Raw genomic sequence first — 18,417 nt, 5'->3', positions numbered from 1 at the left:
TCAGAGGGTTAGATAGGGTGGCTACGGGGAGCCTTTTTCCTAGGATGGTGATGGCGAGCATGAGGGGGCATAGCTTTAAATTGAGGGGTGAAAGATATAGGACAGATGTCAGAGGTACTCAGAGAGTAGTAAAGGAATGGAACGCTTTGCCTGCGATGGTAGTAGATTTGCCAACTTTAAGTACATTTAAGTCGTCATTGGATAAGCATATGGACGTACATGGAATAGTGTAGGTTAGATGGGCTTCAGACTGGTATGACAGGTCAGCACAACATTGAGGGCCGAAGGGCCTGTAGTGTGCTGTAATGTACTATGTTCTATGATGAGCGGTGTACTTAGCACATTCTAGGTAGACTTTGTAAAATCACCTTTTATAATTAATTTTAATATTCTATATCAGTGAATAATCTACCATTTCTTTGTGCATCATTGTGTCAAATATAACACTAATATTTAATTCTAGATGTGTGTTTTAACCAATCTGTTTGGTTTCATACCTCCAGCATCAGTGGGATTTGAAACCAGATCTTATGCATCAGTGGCTGGGACATTAGCACAATGTCAGAAGAGCCACAGAAACTGATGTTATCATTATGGTTTAGCATAAATGACTAATGTCTTGCAATGTTATTGTTACTTTAGTTGCAGAAAAGAACGTGTCTATACTTTTAGCTGGAAAGCAAGTGTCTGGTCAGTATTTTAGACAGTATTTACTAACTTTTTGAGCAGGTAGAAGAATGTAGTGAATGTTTCATATATTTAATGATGCAATATATTTAAGGAATGATTGTTAATCCCATGGCACCCTTGCTGTATTCATGGCATGCATCAAAGCACATATTTTGCTTCAGAGGAGACCCAGTCCTTAATGAGTGATGTTAAGATAATTAAGAACATCTGGATCCTACTCCTGCTCTCCAGCCTTATGCTTCAATTTGCTTATTTACACCTGAGTTATTCTCTCCCTTTCTGTTCATCCCTGCAGAATGCCACCTGAGAAAAGACAAAATAAAATACACCATATTGTTTAACTGAAAAATCATTCTAACCACTGGCAGATAATAAGACATAAAATACAAAATGACACACAAATTCCTCCAACTTTTCATGGGTCCTGAATTGTTTTCTAGTTTATGTTAAGGAAAGTGCTATAACAAGTTCAGTATTAATTAATTTCCCCATAAAACATTGTAGAACTTTACAAGTTTGATCTTCCTAACTAAATTACAACAGTGGTTACACTGTTGTCAAAATTTCTTTAGTTTATGTAAAGTATTTTGAGATCTCCTGAGACTGTGAAAAGTGCTACATAAATTTAAATCTGTATTTCTTTTCATTTTTAGAAAAGCAGATATTTTGATGGTATTCGACATTTAGGAATTCAGTTCTTAATTTACTTTATTACACGTTTCTCAGCCAGATTGGGAAATTTCATCAAACCAAATATGAGTAGAATGCTTAAGTTAGTCCCATTTTAGAAGAGTATTTAATAATGGCATGCAATCCTGCTCTCTCCTCCCACATATCATGTACAACATGTAACAACTGGAGCTGGAAGCAGCCCTCCTAGTGAGCTTTTCAATCATCAGTGAGTTTAATTTCCAATTGACCACATAGTTTACATACTTCCCTAAAAAGGATATAATTTAAATTAAAGCAGGCTATCCAAACGGCATCTTGTAAAATGAAGACACTTCAGAGGTGGACAGAATTCATATAGTTTCAATCACAAATACATTAATATCTTTGGTTATGATAACTGCTTAGATTCGTGAATCATTAAAACGGGATAGAATGGCAGAGCTGCCAAAGAAGCTAAAGAAATAGTAAAATAGAGATAGTAAATACAGTAAAGAGCCAAGGATGCTGTAAATCAGAAACAAAGTTCTGAAGACTACAAACATTAACTCTGCTTTCTCTCCACAGATACTTTTGGTTTAGCTGAAAAAATAGCACAGGGATTCAAAACAGTCTGGCACATTTAAATATGTGGAATGGTGATTATTTTTAAGCATCAGCAGTGGAACAATGCCTGATTGGCATCACATTCATGAGCATCCACTCCTTCCATCACCAACACTCAGTAGCAGTAGTGTGTACCATCTAAAAGATACATGGAAACATAACAGACAGGAGCAGGAGGAGGCCATTCGGTACTTTAAGCCTGCTCTGCCATTCTTCACAATCATGGCTGATTGTCCAACTCAACAGCCTAATCCTGCTTTCTCTCCATTACCTTTGATCCCATTTGCCCCAAGTGCTACATCTAGTCACCTCTTGAATATATTCAACGTTTTGGCTTCAATTACTTGCGGTTGTAATGAATTCTACGAGCTCACCACTCTTTGGGTGAAGAAATGTCTCCTCATCTCTAGCCTAAATCGTCTAACCCGAATCCTCATTCTGTGAAGTCTGGTTCTGGACACATCCAACAGAGAACATCCTCCTCCCTGCATTTACCCTGCTCAGTCCTGTTAGAAATTTATGAGTCTCTATGAGATCACCCCTCATTCATCCGAACTCTAGCAAGAACAACCCTAACCTAGTCAATCTCTCCTCATACATCAGACCTGCGAACCCCTGACAGCCTGGTAAACCTTCGCTGCACTCCCTCAAGAGCAACACCATTCTTCCTCAGAAAACAAGACCAAAACTGCACATAGTATTCCAGGTGTGGCCTCACCAAGGCCCTGTATAACTGCAACAATACATCCCTGCTCCTGTACTCAAAACCTCTCATAACGAAGGCCAACATACCATTTGCCTCCTTAGACAGCATCTTCCAAACCACGACCACATCCATCTAAAAGGTAAAGTCACCACAGTCTGAAGAGATTGTCGGGCTGTTATATAATGAGAGGGACAGCGACAAGTTATGGTTTAATATGATGATCACCATGTCTCAGGCAAAGGGAGAAGTTGAGAAGGAGAGTTCTTTCATACTAACCCCAACTGGTTGGACGGCCAGTTTGTGATGCACAATGACGCCAACAGTGTGTGTTCAACTCCCACACCAGCCGAGGTTACTTCCATCTAGAAGGACCACAGCGACAATTAGATAGATACACTACCACTTAAGTTCCCCTTTGAGCCAATCACCACTGTGGCTGTCCCTGGATCAAAATCCTGCAGTTCCCTCTCAAACGGTATTGCAAACCACCACCTTCTCCAGTGACAATTAGGGGCTGACAATAAACACTGGCCCATGTCCCAGGAATGACTATGAGAAAAGCCTACGTTATGTTTGACATGTACAGTCAGAACGATAGTCAATCGCGACGTTGACTGACTGCAGAATGGTCATGCCCCGCCCACCGATGTGACGTCACAAGGGATTCGGCCACGTGGCACGTCGCTTGCGGGGCTAGCGGCGGTTTCTGATTGGACGGTGGGCCCTGTTTGAAAAGCGGCCGTTTGAGAGACTCTTTAACTGGCGGCCTCGAAGTAGGTATTCCTTCTTCCCGGGATACCAGTTCCATCGTTATCACTATCACTATCACCATCAGCGCCAGCTGCTGCGATGGCGTCGCCTGGCAAATGGGAAATAGTCAACAAGAAAAATAAGAAAGCCACTTTGACAAGAAACGAGAAGAAGTCGGCGCGGAAGGCCTTGTCTGAGAACATGCCTCGGATAGATCCAGTCCGTGAGTTGAGCAAATCTGTCTGAGCTTCCCAGTGTGGGCCCTTCGGGAGGAGGCCTGTGTGGGTGGGAATGGATGCTGTCCTCAGCTTTGCCACGGACCGTAGTAGTTAACGAACGTACTCCTTGCAGTATCCGACTTTCAACTTTTTGGTTTTTTCTTTAAATTCAGGAAGTGCTCTACAGTCTGTTTGAATAGTTTAACATACTGATTTTAAATTCCACGGTTGCAGTAAGCACTGCAAGGCAACCTTCAATTACTTTGAAGTATAATGTTTTTGAAGGGCTATATTATTATGTTTCAGCTAGAACTTATTTGTCTGTTAACTATCTTTCGTACTTGGTCACTATACACTAGTGAGACCGCTTACCATATGTAAGCTCCTGTGATGTTCTGAAGTTATCACTGCTGTGACGTTCCTTCAATGTCTAACCCGTCCTCACTACCCCCCCCCCCCCCCCCCCACAATTAAACAAGTGCAAGAATTCTTTTGGACTCAACGTTTTAGAGTAAGCAGATTTTATCCTCAACGAATTGAGTGAACTTGACCATCAAGATGTTTTAAACAGTCATGTCGATGTGGAAGAGATAATGGGAACTGCAGATGCTGGAGAATTCAAGAGATAACAAAGTGTGAACACAGCAGGCCAACCAGCATCTTAGGAGCACAAGGGTCTAGGCCTGAAACGTCAGCTTTTGTGCTAAGATGCTGCTTGGCCTGCTGTGTTCATCCAGCTTCACACTTTGTTATGTCGATGTGGAATTCAGTTTTTGCTACTTTTTCTTAGCAATGGAACTGCTCTTGAGTATTAGCCAAAGGGAAAAACAGTTGACTAAATTTGATGAGGGGAATTAAACTAGTGCTGTGCTGACTCTTAAGCACTTTCTAAACTAAAGTCAAGGGTAAGAATACCTCCTGAGAATTGCCATTCACTTCAAAGAATGGTTGAATTGGAAAGCCTTGACTGAACCTGCCCCCTCCACAGTCTTAGCCTATGCATTGCCAAACTTAAACTACTTAGTGTGAAATGTTTTATTCTCATTGTTATACCAATTTTGAAACTTGTGCCACTGTTCTTGATCCTTTTGCAAGTAGGAACGGTTTCTCTCTATCTAGACTCCCCATGACTTTTTTTTCTTTCAAATTTCCCCTCTGCCCTGTCTTTTAAAGAAAACTATTCCAGCTTCTCCAACCTATCCAACTCAAACCTCTCGTCACTTGATTTGTTTTCAAGAATCTCTTTTCTGCAAACACCAATACCTGTGTTTTTCTAAACATGCAATAGGCAGTAGTCCAGCTGAGGTCAAATGTGTGATTTTATACACGTTCAATGTAATGTCCTCGTCTTGTACTCTTTATGTCTGTGATGTCATTTGCTGTTCTCCCAACATATCCTGCCATCTTCAATGATTGTATACATGTATACACCTTGGTCCCTCTGTTTCAATTTGATTTATTATGGTCACATGTACTGAGATAATGAGAACTGTATAAAAGATCTTAAAGTAAGGGAACACTTAGGCAGTGATCATAATATGGTAGAGTTCAGTCTGCAGTTTGAAAGAGAAGGCAAAATCTGATATAATGGTGTTACAGTTAAATAAAGGTAACTACAGGGGCATGAGAGAGGAATTGACGAAAATCGACTGGAAGCAGAGCCTAGCGGGGAAGACAGTGGAGCAACAATGACAGGAGCTTCTGGGTGTAATTGTACATTGTTCTTCCTTCAGGACCAATATATCTCTAATGTGTGGTGCCCAGATCTGCTCTGTGCTTCCACGTGGGGTCTAACCGAGGTTTTGTGTAACTGCTTCCATGTACTTGCCCTCTAGATATAAAGGCCTGCACTCCATTAGTTTACTTGATTTATCTTCTGCATCTGTTTGACATTTTAAAGATCTATGCACCTGAACCCCCCTGGCTGTCTTGGAAATCCACTGTATTTACTTTCATCTGGAAAGTAGTCTGACCTATACCTTTTTGTTTGGTTCAAAATGGATAATCTATCACTTACTTGCGCTTACTTGCATTGAAATCCATCTGCCACAGTTTTGCTCATCCACCTAGCTTATCAATAGGCCTTTAATTTTGTGCTATCACTTACACTGTCTGCAATGTTGCTTAACTTTGTCAGCAAATTTGGACATTGTAAGCCGTGATCCGAGTTCTTAATAAATGGGTAATTGAGACCCAACGTGGATCAGATCCTTGGGGGACACCATCGGTCACATTCATCCAATTTGAGTACCTACCCATTATTTCTGCATTCTGTTGACTGTCACTCAACTGATTACCCAGCCATGTCTGTAACTTCCCTCCATTCTGTGAGCTTCTACTTTTAACAATCTGGTGTATGGTACATTTATCAAAAACCTTCTTGGAAGTTCATATAAACAATATCCCCAATCACTCCCCTGTCTGCCACTTTAGTCACCTCTTCAAAAAAAATTCAGTGGAATTTGTCTGGCAGGACTTACTGTCATGAATCCATCCTGACTTTCTCCCTGATTTAACTGAAAAAATTCAATGCATTTAGTTATCCTGTCCGTAATTAGTCTCCCAACGACTTATCCACCACAGATGCTAGGCTAACTGATCTGTAATTCCCTGAATTTGTTTTTTTTCCTTTTTTTTGTTTTCCTTTCACTGGAGTATCTAGAGAACTGTGAACAATTATTGTTTGGGTGTCTACAATGTGCTCCCACACTGTCTTTAATGCCCTCAAGTTTTAAAAACCTATACATCCCAGGGATTTGTCACTTCTTTAAATTCAAGTAATGTCTATTATTGATACTTGCATTAATTTTATTCAGGCCCTGTCTCAATCCATTTTTAATTCCTTTGGGACGTCTGGCAAGCTATCCTTCTTTCTCCATAACTGAATAACTGTTTATTTCTAATGTGTATATTGTTTTCCCAGAGTCATTGACAATATCCCCACTTGGTCTTTTTAGTGGGCCAATGTTGCTCCTGGCCCTTTGCTTTCCCTTTATGTAGCTATATAAAATTTCTTTGATTCTGATGTCCAGGCAAGTTTCTTTTTATAATTCCTTTTTTTAAAAAAAGTACCTCCTTTTTTCATTAATTATTTTATGCCCCTTCATGGTATTTGTACGTTTTATTTGACAGGAGCTTTTTAAAATCCCTTTTCTTAAGTTTTATGTTGTCTCTTATCTATCTATAATTGTCTATGGTTGCTGTGCTGTGAAGTGGTGCTTTTCTCTCTCAGGCATAAACTGGTTTTGCATTATCAAATTTTTCCTGTAAATGTCCTTCATGGTTCTTGTTGTTTGGCCTAGTAGGAGATTTGGTGGACAAGTCTCTTCTTCATCTTATGAAGTCCATCTTGGCAAAATTTGGTGGCTGATTCATGCTTTTCACTTGCAAATGGTGCATTTAACTCATCATATTGTGATCACTATTTTGACAAGTGTTCAAGGATAATTTGGTTGAATTGATTCTAATTCATTACTCATTATGAAATCCAAGATTGCTTGCCCCTTTGCTATATCTGGCGTGCATTGCTGTAGGAGCTGCTGGGCGTAAGACATAGGAGCAGAAAGTAGGCCACGCAACCCTCTGTCTTTCTATCAACTGTTCTCCCCGTAACCTTTGATCCTCTGAACAATCAAGAACCTATTTGTCTCTGTCTTAAATATCCTCAATGATCTGACCTCCCCAGCCTTCTGTGGCAATGAATTCCATAGACTCATCACTCTCCAGCTGAAAATGTTCCTCCATTCCCTATTCTAATGGGTCTTCCCTTACTTTAATGCTGTGCGCTAAAGTTCTAGTCTCTCCTGCTAATGGAATGCCTTCCCAAGATACACTTTGTCCAGACCATTCTGTGTTCTAAGTTTCAATTAGGTACCCCCCTCATTCTACTAAATTCCATTGAGTATAGACCCAGATTCCTCAAATATTACTCGTTAAGCCTTTCATTCCTGGGATCATTCTCCTGAACCACCTCAACCTGCTGCAGGGCCAACACATCCTTCCTGAGGTATGGGGCCCAAAATTCCACACAATACTTTAAATGTGGCCTGACCAGAGCCTTTTAAAGCCTTAGGAATACATTGCTGATTTTGTATTCTACTCCTCGCAAAATAAATGCCAACATGATATTTGACTTCCTAACCACCAACTCCACCTGCAAGTTTACCTTAGGAGAATCTTGGACAAGGAGTGCCAATCCCTTTGCACTTCAGATTTCTGAATTTTCTCCCCACTTAGAAAATAGTTTATGCCTTTATTCTTAGTACCAAAGTGTGTGATTCTCACCCACATTGTATTCAGTCTGCCATCTTTTGTGCCCAATCTCCTCCTAACCTGTTTAAATCCTACTTGCAGCTTCCCTGCCTCCTCAAGACTACCTGTCCTCTCCTCATTTAGATTGGATTCCCTACAGTGTGGGAACAGGCCATTTGGTCCAATTCAAACTGCCCCTTGGATCATCCCAACCAGACCCATCCCCATATAACCCATACACCCCGAACACTACGGGCAATTTTTAGCCTGCACATCTTTGGACACTTGGAGGAAACTAGAGTACCCGGAGGAAACCAACGCAGGCATGGGAAGAATGTGCAACTCCACACAGACAGTTACCTGAGGCTGGAATCGAACCCAGCTCTCTGGTGCTGTGAGGCTGCAGTGCTAGCCCCTGTGCGTCCCCCCCCTCCAATGTCTTTATATTATCTGCCAACTTTTCCAGACGTTCTCAGCCTTTCTGGCAGGTGCTTCTATCTGTGCTGTCCACCTGTCCTCTCACTTTCAATAATGTGTGCATGTACCCAGGTCCTTCCTGCTCTTGTAACCTCTTCATAATTGTACTGCTATTTTGCTGTCTTTCCAAAACCAAAGTGCATCACCCCTCACTTGTCTGCTTTGGATCTCATCTGCCACCAATCCGCCCACTCTTCTAACTTGCCCATGTCCTTTTTGGAGTTCCATTTTTGCTATCCTTCCAGGTTTAGTGACATGTGCAAACTTTGAAGTTGTTCCCTGCACACCAAGGCCCAGAATCCTTGCATATCAGGGAAAGCAAATGTCCTAATACTGACCCTTGGGGAGTAACTTTGAACTTTTCTCCAGTCCAAAGAATATCCATTCACCATTGCTTTCTTTCCCCTCAACACCGCTCATCCAATTTTGATGCCATTCTGTCTATAAACCTTATTGAGAAGATGTAGTATATACTGCAGCTGCAGTATATTGATGGGGACTTCTACAAATGTTTTGGGATGTGAAGATTACAAGGCCACTAGGTATTGGCCAACTGATTACTCTTGGAAAGGAGATTGACAAGAACTGCAGCAGCAGCTCGCTATCAAAAATTTGGAACACCCTTCTGACTGTCTGGTTGTTCTTTAAATGAATGGTAATTGGAGTTCCAAATTCAAGATAGTGTGTATGTGATGAGCACTTGCTGTTGATTGTGTAACTGGGTACTTGCTACCCGTATTCTCCTAGGTGAAAGAAATTGTTTGGAAGCTCGTGTTGAAGAAAGCTTGGAAAGTTGTTACATTCTCTATTGTACATGTTGCATGCAACTGCCACTGCATAGTTATGGATGGGTGAGTTAATACTCAAGTTGATGTTGATCATGCAAGTAGTGTTTAAATGTTGAACTGTTTCTGACTTAGATGTTCGTTGCCATGTTTAGTACAAATGTTACTTTTCATTTAACCTGTCTAAGCCTGAATGTTCACTTGGGCCTGGTTATAGTTAGTTATGCAAAAAGCTTCTGACCACTGACCATTAAGCATCGCAACTTCTTCTGATCTTTTTCATATAGGGGAAATAGTTGAAGTGACTGACCTCCTCTAACATCCACAATCCTCTTAATTTTGAGTCTCCAAAACAAATTGCTGAAAAGACTAAGCAGTTCTGGCACCATTTGTGGCGAGAAATCAGTTAACATAGCTGGTTCAGTGATGCTTTCTGACCCCTGGATTAGTGGTAGTGGTTTTATGCAGAAGATAGAGGGGTTGGGAGGGGGTAAATTTATGGAATAAATGGTTGGTGGAGGTAATGCCCAAGGAGAGAAGAATAGATGGAGAGACAAAGGAGTGAATAACTCTCAGCCTGGTTTGATAGGCTCTTAAGCAATTAGTAGTTGACAATCACTGCTATATAATAGCATGTTGTAACCACCTTGTGTGGGCATTAGGGTAAGGACATGGGAAAAGGTGCCTCAGCCCTAAAATCGTTGAACTTGATATTGAGTCCAGAAGACTGCAGAGTTTCCAAGCGCAAAATGAGGTGTTCTTCCATTTTGAGCTAAACTGCACTGGAGCACAGCAGCAAGCCTGAGACGGACATATTGGCCTGGGATAACAATGATGTGTTGAATTTTGAGTATGACTGCAACCAATAAGAGGTTTCCTGAAGACTCTACTACTTCTGGTGCTGTTTGATGTCCTGTTTTGTTTCAAATGTTGTCTGATGCACTGATGTCTGTTTTAAAAGAACACCCATTTCCAGCCTTCTGAGCGTAACAATATTGGTGAGGAGCAGTGAGTGTAGATGATATCCTGTTACTATTATTTCACACTGGAAATGTATTTGTAATGACGAGTGGAAGCATTTGAAAGAGAACATGTGCGGTTGTGCACCTGTATGGTCCCCAGAGATAAGATTCCAAACCCAGTTTTCCTTTTTCTGTTCCCTTTTGAAGCAAATTTTGAGATGTTTGGAGTACTAGTTTTGACCTTGAATCCTAAACACTACCAGAGCAGTTGCCTCCTGTAACCTGAAGCAGACCCAGTAATTCATAATGTGGGCCTCTACTGTACATTATTTCGATTTGATTTGAGTGAGGAACAATGAACTGCTTCACCTTGTCAACCTCCCAGGTTAGCCACAATGTGGATACAACACTCTCTCTTTTTGGTAGCCTGCAACTATACCTCACTTCAATTGATATGTAGTTTACCAAAGCTCACCAGAAATGAAATAAGGAGCCAATTAGGGTTTCCTTTAGTGAAAAGAACAGTTTTAAAATTTCCTAATCTTGAGGAAAATAAAGAATGTGACATTAAGTACATACATACAAATACCAAATTAGTGTCAGAGATGAGAAGGAAACAAAAGAATGTGCCCTTGGTCCTTAGTCCTTACTATGTGGTAACGTAAGGTGTTGATTTGAGGCCACAATTGATTATTATTAGTAATTTTGAATGAGCAGCAGGTATGAATGTTGCAGATATCCACCAGACACCATTCTGAACTCCTCCCTTGTCAGTATTCTTAAGATGTTCATTCCTCCAGGACACCTTAGTCCAGTCCACTCCTCTGAACACTACCCTATGCTCTGGCCACATGGCAATGTGGGTGTAACACTTGCCTGTTTACCCCCTCACTACCCAAGGTCCCAGACTCATCTAGCTGAAGCAACAATTTGCCTGCACTTCATTCAATTTTAATCTGCTGTTCTTGCTGCTCACGATGTGGCCTACTCTGCATTGGGAAGACAGATTGCAGATGAGTGATCCTCTTGAGCATCTTGCTTGTATAAATGACCCTGAGCTTCAAGTTGCCTGTCACTCCAATGCACCGCCATGTTCCCTTGCTAACATGTGTTTCTAGCCTGCCACAGTACCCCTGAGGCTCTATGTAAGTTAGGACAACATTGCTGCCTCTTCTGACTGGCACCCTTTTTTTTGAGTCTTGAAGGCTGTAAAAGTTTGAATTTAACAACTTCAGATGTGAGCACACTCCTCTGTTTCCTCACTCCTTTTGGACTTCTATATTACTCCTCAATGTGATTTTTCTTGTGTACCCTCTTTACTCTTTTTGTTTCTTCTAAAAAGAATTCTGCCCTTTCTGTATTCCTCTTGAACCTCTGTTTTGACCTCTGTTATAGCCATATGCTTCCTTTTCCTCCCCCATTGTGCAGTCCTGTGCAGCTCTTCACATCCAGGGCTTTGTGGACTTGTTGATCTCGCCCTTCATCTTTATATGAGAGCTTGTTGGCTGTATACTTGTTACCCTTTTGGAATGATACAGGCAGTTCTGAGGAATTTCCTGCAAAGCTACCCACAATTCACTATGGTTATTGTTGCCGAAATTCTCCCCCACTGACTCAATCATAGAGCTGTACAGCATCTACAGCTGTTGGTCCAACTTGCCTATGCCAACCAGATATCCTAAATTAATCTGGACCCATTTGCCAGCATTTGGTCCGTATCCCTCTAATTCCTTCCCATTTACATATGCCTTTTTAAATATTGTGATTGTGCCTGTGTCTTCCATCACATCTGGCAGTTGGATCCCTGTTAAATCTTTCCCCCTCACCCTAAATTTTTGTCCTTTAGTTTTGGACTGCCCTACCCTGGGGGGAAGACCTTGACTATTTTTTATTCATGCCTCTCATAATTTTATAAATATCTTGCCTGGCTTTGCTGCAATTCTGTCCAGCGCTGACCCCTCTCTTGTAAGACTTCCTTTGTGTTGCCTTAAAAGATGCTCATGAGAGTTTAAGCACTCTGCCCCTGTAAATTGTTTCACATTCTGTTTATCCCAGTTAATATTGGGGAAGTTGAAATCTCCCTACTGCTGCTACCTATATTTTGCAGTTGACTTGCCTACGTAGGACTTTCTATCTCCCTGTGACTCTGGGTATCCATAGCACAAATGCAGCAAAATGATTGCCTGTCCAGCCCCCCTTTTTTAATTAAATTCTACCCATATGGCCTTATTTGAAGAACATTTTAATCCTCATTGCAGTAATTGACTCCTTGATCAAAATTGTGATGTCACCTCCACCCTCAGTTTAACTCTTTTCCTCCATATTTTCAGGAGTATACTTTATGGGCCTCTAGTTTTGCTGAGGATTGGGCTGCTGTATTCAGCACACCTAAAGCTCTGAGGTGCAGTATGCAGTAACCGCTTTCTCTAAAATATGTTGTAATCCTGTAGAAACTTGGCAATTGCATACTTGGGGACATCCAGCAAATATAGATTACTATTTGGTAAGCGATTCTTTAGAGGGTGAAGGAACAAGAATGTATAGTTCTCCAGCACTACTTCTGTTTTAATGAAGCTCACTGACAAGTTTCCTTTCGTCTTGTCTATTGACTTGTCATCTTGCACCTTCTGTCACCAAAATAAAACTCTTAACACATTAGAGATACGAGTGCAGTTTTTTTTTGAGCTGTCGTTTTCTTTCCCACCTAAACAAGAGCATCCTAGTAAACTTTGAGGGCAGAGAGAAATCTTTTTGCTTTTCTCTGTCTAATTCCAGGATATTGATGGGAGCTGTACAAGGGAGTTCAATCAGCATTTGTCATGCACAAATTTGCCATGTAGAAGTTTCAGTGTTAGACTTTTCAAATGAATTGTGCTTCTAGTTGTTTTCCCAGGGCAAGTAAAGTTTACACAATTCAGGGGAGCATAATCTGATATCCAACCTTATTAACTGGTTACATTTTCAACCAAAATGAAGATATTTAATACTGTGCCAATATCTAAGTTTTGTTTCAGCCAATAAAATATCAGCTATGGTCACTTTTTAAAAGTTGGATTTTAGTTATTTGATTGGGCAAATCCAGTCGTTGCCATTGCATCTGATGGGTATCTTTCTCCCTCCCAGCTCCTTTGAAACCATCTGAAACTCTCTTTGAGCTTGGATTTGAAAAAATAGGGAAGAAGCAAAACAAAGAACAAGTTCCTCCAACATCAGCTCCTGAGAACCAACAGCCAAGATCTTTCTCTGGAGGAAAAATGGTCAAGAAATCCTCTGGCAATTCAGGATTGAAGCACAAGCGGTTTCCTTCTTTGGACACTGCTGTTAAAGCTGTATGTGCAAAATATTTTCACTTTTTTCTGACCTTGCTTCAATTTTGTAGGTTTTCACTTGCTGCATGAAAAGTTAGTCTATTAATTTTTGGCAATTTGTAGTTTAGGGAAATATTGTTTTCTTGAAAATTGTAAATTTCCAATTTAAATGGAACTTTTGTTCAATGAAATTAGTGGACTTTTGGCATTCCCACATTCAAAGCAATAACTATTAGCCAATATTGGGTGTTTAGCTTTTGGGCCTTCAGGCTCGTTGCACCCTAATCTCTTAATCATTCTGTTATCTTTATGTTGTGCTAAGATCTATTATTTAGTTGTGAATCTTATCTGGTAAGATGAAAAGTGAGTTTGAAATCTTTGAAATTAAAGAGCTTAATTTCCTCACGTTTTAATTTGAATTTGAAGAGCTAAGATCCCACTGAGACTTAGTTTATCCTCTCTTACATGCCTCTAGTGAAAAAGTCATATATGTGATAACTATGCAATGTTATTAGATTTATATAAACTACAGTTGTTACCAAGTAGTTTCAAACTTTTCTTCACAGCTTGATTTAAAAGAACTTCAGGAGCAGCTGGATAAAAGCCAAAATTTGTTTCCTGGAAATCCATCTGTCTGGGTGAAGGATTTGGCTGGATACTTGAATTATAAACTACAAGCGCCAGAGACAGACCCTACCCTCAGTCAATATTCATTTGGTCAGTTGGATTCTGACATTTCTGTTGTTTGCTTTTAGTATTTAATATTAGTTAATCCCTTCATTTTGAGAATTTACATAATACTAATGTTGCATAATCTATGCACTGTGGTCTTCATCTCATTTGTGACTGAGGGGTTGTTAAAAATTTTCTGTCAAGGTTTTGAATTCAAAGATAAAATTATTAATATTAGTAAATCAAAGGCAAGTCCCTGCTTGGACTAATTTGTTGGTTTGGCTTTGCCTCAGGGATTGCAAATAAGTCTGTATTCATTCTGAATTTCAAGTCTCCTTTCTGGTTTCTAAATATGATTTATCAGTTGTAGCTTAAGGTAGGAATGGGCATGAGAGCGAAGTAAAATTCTACTTCATGATACTAGTAACCATCACAATGTGAGAAATCACAACACCAGGTTTTTTCAAGTAAACCTATTGGCCTATAAGCTGGTGTCGTGTGATTTTTCTGACCTTGTCCACCCCAGTCCAACACTGACACCTCTGCATCATCACAATATGATTTTTTTTTGACAATGCTGTTTTTTTTTGTGCGTGAAGGATTTCTACACAACCTGAGAATTTCAACTGACCTGTTAGTTATTTATTAACTTGGGGCAGCACGGTGGCTCAGTGGTTAGCACTACTGCCTCACAGTGCCAGGGACCTGGGTCCGATTCCACCCACTGGCAACTGTGTGGAGTTTGCACATTCTCCCCATGTCTGTATGGGTTTCCCCTGAATGCTAAGGTTTCCTCCCACAGTGCAAAGATGTGCAGCTTAGGTGGATTGGCTGTGCTAAATTTCCCATAGTGTTCAGATGTGTAGATTAGGTGGTTTATAGAGCTATGGGTCTAGGTGGGATGCTCCAAGGGTAGGTGTGAACTTGTTGGGCCGACAGGCTTGTTTCCACGCTGTAGGGTTTCTAATGTTCGGGTGACTGAATACCAAGACATGCAGAGTGAAAAAAATAAAATTGCTGGTAAATTCCAGTCTGTCAGCATCTGTGGAGAGTAAATCCATTTAATGTTTCAGGTCAGGTCCAGTGATCCATCTTCAGGACCCAGGTTTTAAAAAAACCACTCTCATTTTCCACACTCGGCTCCACCTTCTGTAATTCATCGACTGTTATTTGAAACTCTAACTTGAATGTTCCATCACAGTATGAGCACCGCTTTATTCTTGAAACTTGTTAATTTTGAATTTGTCCCCCCCACCCTCTTGAGCTTCATGTAATTTGAGTCAACTACAGCAAGTAGAGTTTTTATTGTGGAAAGCAAGAGGTTGACTCTTGTTTGAAAGCCAAGATGTGTATTTTTTTTAAGTAGCGAGATTGTGGATGAACAGGCCTAAATTGTGAAGTTGCTGATTGCTGGTTTCCCAACAGCCGCTCCCTCGTTGGGTCTATCAATAAAACAAAGTGGGAAAGAACTGTGATTAAAGGCTCTGACTTAAGGAGTAGCTGCTTATCATTTCTTTCCCCTTGTACCATAAAATGGGTCTTATCTCTACTTGCCCCCATGATTGAATTCTTCCAGACTCTCTTAAAGAATCATAATTATCTGCTACTCTCCTGTTGATAGATTTAGTTCTAGAAAAGTAATTGTAGCACAACATGACTGACACTTGTGTCAAGAAGATTTAAAATGCTTGTCTGGTTTTAACTCTGCAAGTAAAAGGATTCTTCCTGGTAGCTTTCTCCATTATCCTCATAAACCTATTAGTTTGCTGACTTTTAAACAGATTATAGGCTAATGTTGAATATAGTTGCATACAATCTTGGAACTTCAGTACTTTCTCTGTGTTTTTCACATGAGTATGCTGAAGGATATTGATCCTGCCCTGAATTATGGCCAACAGCACAATCAAAGGCTTAAATGTCTGAACATCATTGCACCCAAAACCACTAAAGTTTGTATTCCTGGTGGTTACATGATGTCTAGTAGTCTTGCTTCAATGCAGTTGCTGAGCATGTCCTCTTGTTCTACAAGAACAACTTTGGATGTTTGTACGAATTAGTTCTAATTTCTTTTGATTTTTTTGGTAGACTATCCGTATAGCCTTGCTAACAAGGATCTTCGGAATATTATCAAATCGCTTTTGGGCAAAACATCAGACCACTTGGAACACTTCTTTGACCACTGTATCTATACTATGTTGCGTGAACAAGATAAGGCTGCAGGTAATGATGTTTATGTATTACAGTTAATCTTGGAGACATTGTCAATAAAAATCTCTGGTATTTACTTTGCAGTTGGAATTTAGCTTAAGTATTTTTAATCTCACATAGCCTGAAAAACAAAGAACAAAATAGTTTCTTTTTGGAACTGTGGTCTTAATGTATTTGGGTAATCAATTTGGGTAATTTCTTATGTATATCAATTTTCACTTGGCTAAAATTTTGAAAAATTAAACATTTTTCCATTTTACTCATAATACTTCACTGAATTATTCCCTCAAAGTTTTTGCATATAAAGCCATAACAGGTCCTTGACTATAGGCTTGAGCATCTGTCAAAGTGGAAATGCTTGTTTGTTTGTGTTCCCTTGTTCTCATTTGAGAACTAAAATGTGGTGTGTCTCAGACAATCAATGTCTAAGTACTTGAATATCAACTGGAAAAATCTCCTTTTTTAACACAAATGGGATGATTTAAGGCTGGTATTTATTGCTAATTGCTACTTGTCTGAGTATGGAGATGCCATCTGGAGTGGGCATAGTACATGTTATGAAAATGTTTGTGTGGGCTCACAGTCCCAGGATCTCGATCCAGCAAAATAATGTTATTTTGTCTTCAAGTTCACGCGCCATGTTGTTTGGAGGAGAATATGGGAATTGTTGAAGCTAATGTGTTTGGGTTATGTTGCTGAAGGAGGTTTGGTGACTTGCTACTGTGCATTCCTTGGGTACTGCAGACAGACAGGAACTAAAAACCAGAAGTGAAGGGAATGCATGCTTAAGTACTTGAGATGCCCATCAGTCAGACAGGTGTGTGGGGTATATGCTGCCTAGCCTCCCCTAGTATAGGTATAGTAGCTACACCGCTATGTGGATGGAAAATACACTATAACATGTCTGGATCATCCAGGTGGCCAAAGGCTTCAGTCACTTGGGAGGAGCAATGTCTCCTCGGAAATAGTTTTATTCCCGGTGCATTGATATACATGACTCCCGGGAGATGTGGAATTCTACTATGGTAATGACCTTGTATGTCAGGTAGCATTAGACACTGACTTGAAGTTTGTCTTGTGCCTTACTTACAAAAATTCCTTGCTGCTGTTTAACAATCCTTGATGTTTCCACATCTGGCTCCTATGGGTTCTTTTTTATTGTCCGATAACTTAAATGATCCCATTGTATGATTAAGTGAGTGGATTAACTTACCTATGTATACTAGAAGGAAAGTCTGTTTGAAGAAACAGTTGGAATTGTGATACTAATCTGAGCAGCTCCTGCTGTAATGATTTGACCTCTAGGTAAGTGATCCTGAGTGACTTTAGGTTTACTAGAGCTCCCTGATGCAAGACATGATGAGATGCTGTCAGGAGGCCAAGGGCAGCTGCATTCATTTGGTCTGCCTTTTGAACCAGGATTGAACTGTGCCTCTGCCAGGGCCACACTGGTCCAGTCCCAAGTGCCAATAAGCAGGCAGAGTGTGCACTGCAAGATGGCAGCATTGCCAAATCCTTAGGCTGATTTTAATTGAACAGACTAGTGTGTTTCTAACCTACAGAATTAAAATGACTGCAGATACAAAAGCTATATGACAAAACAATAATGGTTCCTTTCAGACTGGAAGGATGTGCTGTGGTGCATTTTGGGGAGGTGGGCAGGTGTTGGTATTGGGACCATTGCTCTTGAAGACATTAGTGACCTTTTTTCATGATTGCCAAATTTGTAAATTGCACGAGAACTGGATCGTACTTAACAAATTGTAAGTCTTATTGAGGCTGTTATTGACATGGGCAAACCCAGGACAAGTTGGTAATACCACACTTTCCTACCAAAACACACAGCAGTATAAATTACATGGGGCTGTTTTTAAAGATATTGGAAAACAGGAAGACCTGATGTGTACGTCTAATTTTTTTTTTTCTTTTGAAGATGGTAGGACAAGTTGAGTGGAGGCATGGAGTACAAAGCCAAGAAGTTATGATGTTCATAGTTTTAAACCCTAGAACATGTACAGTTCTGGACATAATATTTCAAACGGTGCAAAGAAGAGTTTTTTAACACATTATTCTCAGCATCTCTGCGTCAGTACCTCTGCCCAACTGTCTAGAGCT

The 18,417-nt window shown here is 40.3% G+C and overlaps 1 protein-coding gene across 1 annotated transcript in view; it reads left to right on the top strand.

Annotated features, from left to right (window-relative positions):
- The first annotated feature begins 3,362 nt into the window (after nucleotides 1-3,362).
- tmem214 (transmembrane protein 214) overlaps nucleotides 3,363-18,417 on the top strand; it is a 42,213-nt gene continuing 27,158 nt past the window's right edge. Inside the window, exons 1-4 of the mRNA XM_048531494.2 lie at nucleotides 3,363-3,644; nucleotides 13,238-13,443; nucleotides 13,989-14,139; nucleotides 16,180-16,314. Of these exons, the coding sequence (XP_048387451.1) occupies nucleotides 3,521-3,644; nucleotides 13,238-13,443; nucleotides 13,989-14,139; nucleotides 16,180-16,314 (616 nt within the window). The 5' untranslated portion in view covers nucleotides 3,363-3,520. The remainder of the gene's footprint in view (nucleotides 3,645-13,237; nucleotides 13,444-13,988; nucleotides 14,140-16,179; nucleotides 16,315-18,417) is intronic.

The sequence above is a fragment of the Stegostoma tigrinum genome, chromosome 4, assembly GCF_030684315.1.
Source record: "Stegostoma tigrinum isolate sSteTig4 chromosome 4, sSteTig4.hap1, whole genome shotgun sequence".
NCBI lineage: Eukaryota > Metazoa > Chordata > Chondrichthyes > Orectolobiformes > Stegostomatidae > Stegostoma > Stegostoma tigrinum.
The sequence above is the reverse complement of the archived record's forward strand: the minus strand, read 5'-3'. Positions and strand labels throughout refer to the sequence as shown.